General features: G+C 39.1%; 1 protein-coding gene across 7 annotated transcripts in view; it reads right to left on the bottom strand.

Annotated features, from left to right (window-relative positions):
• The window catches only part of LOC134680203 (cytosolic carboxypeptidase 1-like), a 91,624-nt gene that overhangs the window by 53,195 nt on the left and 32,071 nt on the right, over positions 1-6,358 (bottom strand). For all 7 annotated transcript variants that reach the window (XM_063539285.1, XM_063539287.1, XM_063539284.1 and 4 more), the window contains 9 exons: positions 5,704-5,974; positions 5,384-5,622; positions 4,058-4,253; positions 3,688-3,810; positions 3,485-3,605; positions 3,156-3,363; positions 2,572-2,744; positions 1,693-1,830; positions 1,101-1,279 (listed from right to left, as the gene is read on the bottom strand). In XM_063539285.1, the coding sequence (XP_063395355.1) occupies positions 1,101-1,279; positions 1,693-1,830; positions 2,572-2,744; positions 3,156-3,363; positions 3,485-3,605; positions 3,688-3,810; positions 4,058-4,253; positions 5,384-5,622; positions 5,704-5,974 (1,648 nt within the window). The remainder of the gene's footprint in view (positions 1-1,100; positions 1,280-1,692; positions 1,831-2,571; positions 2,745-3,155; positions 3,364-3,484; positions 3,606-3,687; positions 3,811-4,057; positions 4,254-5,383; positions 5,623-5,703; positions 5,975-6,358) is intronic.

Here is a 6,358-nt window from a genome sequence, read left to right as displayed (position 1 = left end):
TACGCAACTCTACGCTTAAAAAACTTCAGAGTCTTTTAAGTCTCGAGTCGAGTCCTTTATTGACGAGTTTTTTAAGTGTAGCTTAAACGGGCTCTAAAAGTCTTCGAACAAAGACTTCGTCGACAATTTTATAGGTTTTAGTAACATACGTAAATAAAGCGTAAGCTGAAGACGCGGGTTCGATTCCCGCCTCGACCACCTCGGTATGGACTTGGAATTTTTATTTTAGTGTATGTAGCTATGATATCTATTTCATTTTAACTGTGATTGTTGGCTCTCTATTGTTTCCCAAATAGTTTTAAGTCATAATATATTGTTTGTCCCAATTTTCGTAAGTCATAATTGATTTTTCTCAGAAACGCGTAACCTTTCAGGATTGCCATAAAACAAACCTAACCTAACCTAACCTACCTACAGAATAACCTTACGAAAATCCTGAAAAGGTAATGGTTTCAGTTTTATGACTAACGATAATATGACAAACAATACATTATGACTTAAAACTTTATGGGAAACAAAGGGACCCCGTGATTGTTAGATAACGTACGACGTCGCGTAAGTATAAAATAAATCTTTGCATAAAAAGAGCACAAAATTGTAAAAATGACGTAAATGTCTAAGACAAATTCGAGCCTCGAACTTAACGGCTGAAAAAGATGCGGTAAATCCGGCTATCAAAAGTTTACAGACTTTTACTATTTGGTTACCACATAACATATAGAACCGTATTTTATTTAGCTGTCAAACTAGGGCACATTAGACACCTCTTCATTAAAATCAAATGCCGTTAAAAATATATAAATACTTATCACGTTTACTGACATGACTAGCGTTAAGCGTCGTTACACCCACTCGTACCCCTGTTAACGTACTGTCAGCGAACGTGTAAACGCATTAAATACTTAAGGCCTGTACACATCGGCTTGCGTGTGCGTGATGTGCACGTGTGCGCGCGCTAAAATATTGGAGCCGCACACGCACACGTCACGCAAGCGGTGTGCCGTCTCTCATAAGAATCTGTATACTACAACACCGCACGTGCACGTACACGTCACGCACACGCATCCGGTGTGCACAGGCCTTTAATCAAAAGCACTCACCAGCCGTTAATGACTCCCTCGACGTTGAGCATGGGCACGATTTTGAACACGTACTTGGCGCGCAGCGAGGCGGCCACGTCGGTGTCGCCGAGCAGGCAGCTCAATGTGCCGTCCATCACCCACGACGCGTTGCTCTCGCCGGGGTGCACGCGGGCCGTTAGGAAGATTATTTCTCTGTCCTGCAACAATAATCAAACCTTTAATGAATAATCATATAAATTACCTAAATCAAATTATGAGAATATCATACAGGGGTCGGTAAGCAGAAATCAAGGCGATTTACATTAGATGCTGCACTGCGTAAAAAACGAGGCCTCTAGTTTGCCAACAGTCTAAAACATTGTTTCCATAACTAGACTATATTTTATTTATTTATTGAAGATTCCTTCTTCCCAAGAAGGAATATATTTGCTTCTACCCTAACTGCTGTAAGAACTTATACCTAAAGTAAAATATTCAGCTTGTATATTATTATTTTTTGAATTTTTTTTGGAAGAGTTAGGAAAATGGAATCCACGACGAAATACTGCTCAACTTTCAACCTCGAATCAAATAAATCTTTTAAAAATAATTGATAGAGGAACACACTGACCGCAATCGGGTTAGTAGGCGTATCGTCGGCGGATATTGTCACCAACGGCACCTCGTTGTTGTTGAGGGAGTAGCAGAGCGGCTCCGCGCGCAGGTACGCGTTCGGCGGCAGATGCAGACTCCGTTGCCACAGTTTGGCCTGTCATAAAAGTAAACGGTAAATTGTTACGGTGTATGAGGAATGTTAAGAATGTGAAGGAAGCGAAAGAGGTATGTCAGGATCGTCGCAAGTGGAAATCCGTGGTCTCTGCCTACCCCTCCGGGAAATAGGCGTGATTATATGTATGTATGTATGTATGTAAGCAACATTATGGTTCCAGCTGGCATTATAATATTAATGTCAAAATAAAAGAAATGCTGAACATCAGTGACATTTAAGACCTCATATTGGATTTTATGATAATCAGGTATTCAGCGTTTCTTCAAACAGTGCCGCGGAGTGCCGCGATTCCATTAGTAAAAAATACTTTAGACGAGTGGAGGACGCGCGCGAAATCGCCTTTTCACAAATTACTTAGTTCTCATTTTTCTCTTTGTAAATTAAGATTATTGCAAGTATTTTGACACAATTTGTTGTATATCGACCACGGCCATGCTCCTACGTTTAATTTCTTTTCGAAGTTAGGACCGTTTAAAAATTTGTATGAATTTCGCTCCTAATTTTAATAATAATCAAAAAATCGAAAAAAGTCAAACGTAGGGGCATAGCTATAGTTAATAATACATCCAACAATGAAAAAATATTTTACATAATGTCAATATCGAGGGAGGAACATGGAGACTTCATTTTTATGGAGAATGCGGCCGTCCGCTTTCCTCTTAATATCAACGACAATAAGCCAGTCTGAAAGATTAATAATTTTCGGACAACACAACTTACCATCATCATCGAATATGTGAACGGGAAATGATAGGCGAGATATACCACATCATTGGTATGAGGGAACTCGATGTTGAACGTCACAGTGAGATAGCACTTGTTGTGGCTTCTCGGGCTTGAGTAGTGGTAGCTGTTGCGGTAGTAACAAATGTCTGTGCCAGCTCGGACCCATCCTGCAATTATGCCCGGAAGGTGAGCTGCTCGATGGTTTCTGCTTATATTAATTGTCTATGTACGAGTATGGTAAGGATCCAGGCCGAAATTTTAGGAATCTATTTGAATTTTTTCATGAACTAGTTTTTATACTCTGTACACATACCATCGCCCACACTGTTAACTGTACATCGGTGGACCTTATGCCTTTTGTAATAAGTTGTGCTGTTTGTACAGCACGACCGAGGATTTAACCCATGATGTTCGATCTCTACACACATGAAGCTGAGCCAGGTCAATGTGCATAGTTGAAAATAGCAAAGCAAATTAAAATAACTAGCGCTAACCCGAATTCATACGGACGAAATCGCGGAGTGAGCCACGCCTGCTAATGTCTAATATGAGAAAGTAAGCAAGATGCAAGTAATTACCTGGTTTACCCAGAACTGCTTCCTTGACTGAGTACATAACTGGTTTCATGCCGAAATTAAATTGGCTGTCAGACTTCTCACAGTTGACGATGTTGAAGACGTACGACCGCCCCTGTATCATGTTACGCACTTCAAAGTAGAACCACTGATGTCTTTTCGTGGAGTTCACGTCAGGCATTAGAATTAGCTCGTACTCTCTTGGACCTATCTGAAGATTTTAAACATTGAAATAACAATACCAAAGTCTAATTTAGTAATATACTAAATAGGTATCGAGATTAGTCGTAAAAAACATAGATGATTTTTTAGTGTACTCGTACTGTAATTACCTGAATAGCTTTTCTCAAATTGCCAGATTCAAACCTGGATTCAAAAGACAATCGTGTCGAAAAATTATTTAATTTTGCTATTTCTTCTTCATCTGTGTTCGATAGGAAAACGCTCTCCGTACTGAAATATGAGTAATTTATTTGTAAAATATTTTTTTTATCGTGAACTGTATTGCATATAATTTCATGCTTTTCAATAATACCTTTTTAGCGATGGGTTATCAGGTACCCCAGCCTGAGAGTTTAGCTGATCTAGATCATAGACCACTTCATTCATATAAGCTTCCGGGCTTATTGCTCTATCAACACATGATAACAACTTGACTCTGTAAATTAATAAATTTAGACATAGTAAGTAGGTAGTATATATTCTGCATTGGCGGAATCTAAGCCTTAACCTTTGTCAAAAATTTGCTACTGAATTAATAACTTTGAACAAGGCATACGAAAGGTTGAGAGCCTCATGAACATAGCCGCTGCCACATAATCGGACTTACCACTCTATTTTTAACATGAATCATTTTTTATTAGGCCTCAATTATGTTCAAGTATTTTCTGATATGTCAGGCTTACCTGCAGGTGGATCGCTCCATTTTATTTAAAGGCTCAGGGCGTGCAAGGCCCTGTCCAGCTATCATGTCTGGAAAGGCTACTTTCACGAACGGAATCACACTTCTAACCCGAGACGCTATTGTGCAATACACCATCGCAAATGAGCTGAACTTTGCAAGGTCTTTGTGTATCTTGAGGATTGAGCAAGAGGTTGTAGCTGAAAAATAAATAATCAGAACCGAAGAGATATTTCGGGACTTTTACATACTAGAGGCTTGGTGAGTTGTAGACCTGCACATCCACGTGGCTTCATCATTTAAAAAATGTCCAAATACTAAATCGACAAATAAATATAATTATAATTGTCGTCATGTATGGATCAGAGTGTTGGGCCCTAAAGGTGACGGATGAAAAGAGATTGCATGTAGCGGAGATGAGAATGTTGAGATGGATGTGTGGCGTGACGAGAATGGATAGGATAAGGAATGAGTATATAAGAGGAAGCCTGAAAGTTGCACCCATAACAGAAAAAGTAAGGGCAAATCGCCTAGCGTGGTACGGGCATGTGATGCGGGGGGATGAAAGTCATGTGACGAGAAAGGTATTACGAATGAATGTGGAGGGAAGTACGAGGAAAGGAAAACCGAGGAAAAGGTGGATGGACTGTGTGAGAGATGATATGAAACGAATGCAAGTGAATGATGAAATGACGGGCGACAGAGAGGTGTGGCAGAGAAAGACATGCTGCGCCGACCCCAAGTGAATGGGACAAGGGCAAGAGAATGATGATAATTATCTGACTGGCTCTCAAAATACGGGCATCAATCGAGGAATGCCATCTGTATCTTAGAAGAACAACCGGACATTTGACAGCGTTTTGTCCACAAGCTGAAATGGGGACGCTTCGCCCGCATTTCGCCCTCGCTCGGACAAGAAATAGTTTAACCAAGATTATTAATATCCCTCAATATACAATTGTTTGCATTAACTAATAGAAATCATAATAGAGCGTCACAGTCAGAGTTATGATATCGGCGGATATGTATTATTAGAATTAAAATTATGTACCTACATTAATAAAGAGCAGGTTCTCCTGATACAGGTATACATATACTTACAAGGAGGACTCAATTCTAATTTTATTCAAATTGTACTGTTTAACGCATTCACTGCCAGGGGGCGTGGCCTAGGAACAAACGTGTATGACGGTGAACGCACATGTGCGTTGGGGGCAGTGAATGTGTTAACACAATATTTTTTTATTTTTTTCATTTTCAACTAACTCTACACGCTCTCTTTGATTAAAATAAAGTATAAAAAAACATATTTGTGACATCGTATACTCACATGTGCTTTCGTTAAGTTTATTGCATGTGTACAGTGGAGACGATTGCAGTGGGGTGGGCATAATTGGGAATATACTGTCACAATCTGGAGATAACGATAAATTAAGCGAAGACAACCCGTTCTTATTTGATTGGCACTGTAGAAAATCGTCGAGAATGGATCCTCTGGAATTAGAACGGCTCTTGACTAATTTCACTTGTTTGTTGTAAGAGCCAAATTCTTTAAAAAAACAAACATATCTGAAACAAATTCAATTCTCATTAATTTCTACTTATTTACTGTGTACGTGCTGCTTCGTATAAATAAAAAAAGTATTTTACTTTTTTAAGTCTTCTATATCTCTCTCATTTGGATTGAAAAACAATGCACTTGGTATACTATCTGATTTCAAATGGTGTGACTTCTCTACTTCGCCTTCGGTTGTATCCAGCTTATCACCATCATTCAAGTCAAGATCAGAGTATACATCAGTGGCCTCCAGATCTAAATCAGGATCAGGTGAATCGTCCTCGAGGTCCGAGTTGATGGTCTTAGTATCTGAATTTGCCCCATCTTCATCGTCTTCGTGGCACGGCCATGTTGTATTAGTACCTGAGGGTAAATACATAAATAATAAATAAATAAAAATTACAGGACTAGGTCAAAAGTTTTTAGGTATAACCTTAGATGAACACTGTACATGGAAAAATCATGTAAAACAGATATGTGACAAACTAGATAGATTTGTCTATGCTTTGAAACAGCTTAGAGCTGTAGCTGGAGAAAAAGCAGCATTACTTGCTTACAATGGTTATGTTGCATCAGTGTTAAGATATGGTATTTCAATATGGGGCAATTGTACAGACATAAACCAAGCATTCTTAATTCAAAAAAAGTGTATTAGAGCGGTCTGCGGAGCTAAGCCGAGAGATTCTTGTCGGCCTTTGTTTAGGAGACTTAGACTGCTAACCTTATATGATATGTATATATTAGAAT

Source organism: Cydia fagiglandana, chromosome 3 (genome assembly GCF_963556715.1).
Source record: "Cydia fagiglandana chromosome 3, ilCydFagi1.1, whole genome shotgun sequence".
Lineage (NCBI taxonomy): Eukaryota > Metazoa > Arthropoda > Insecta > Lepidoptera > Tortricidae > Cydia > Cydia fagiglandana.
This window is presented reverse-complemented; position numbering and strand designations above follow the sequence as displayed.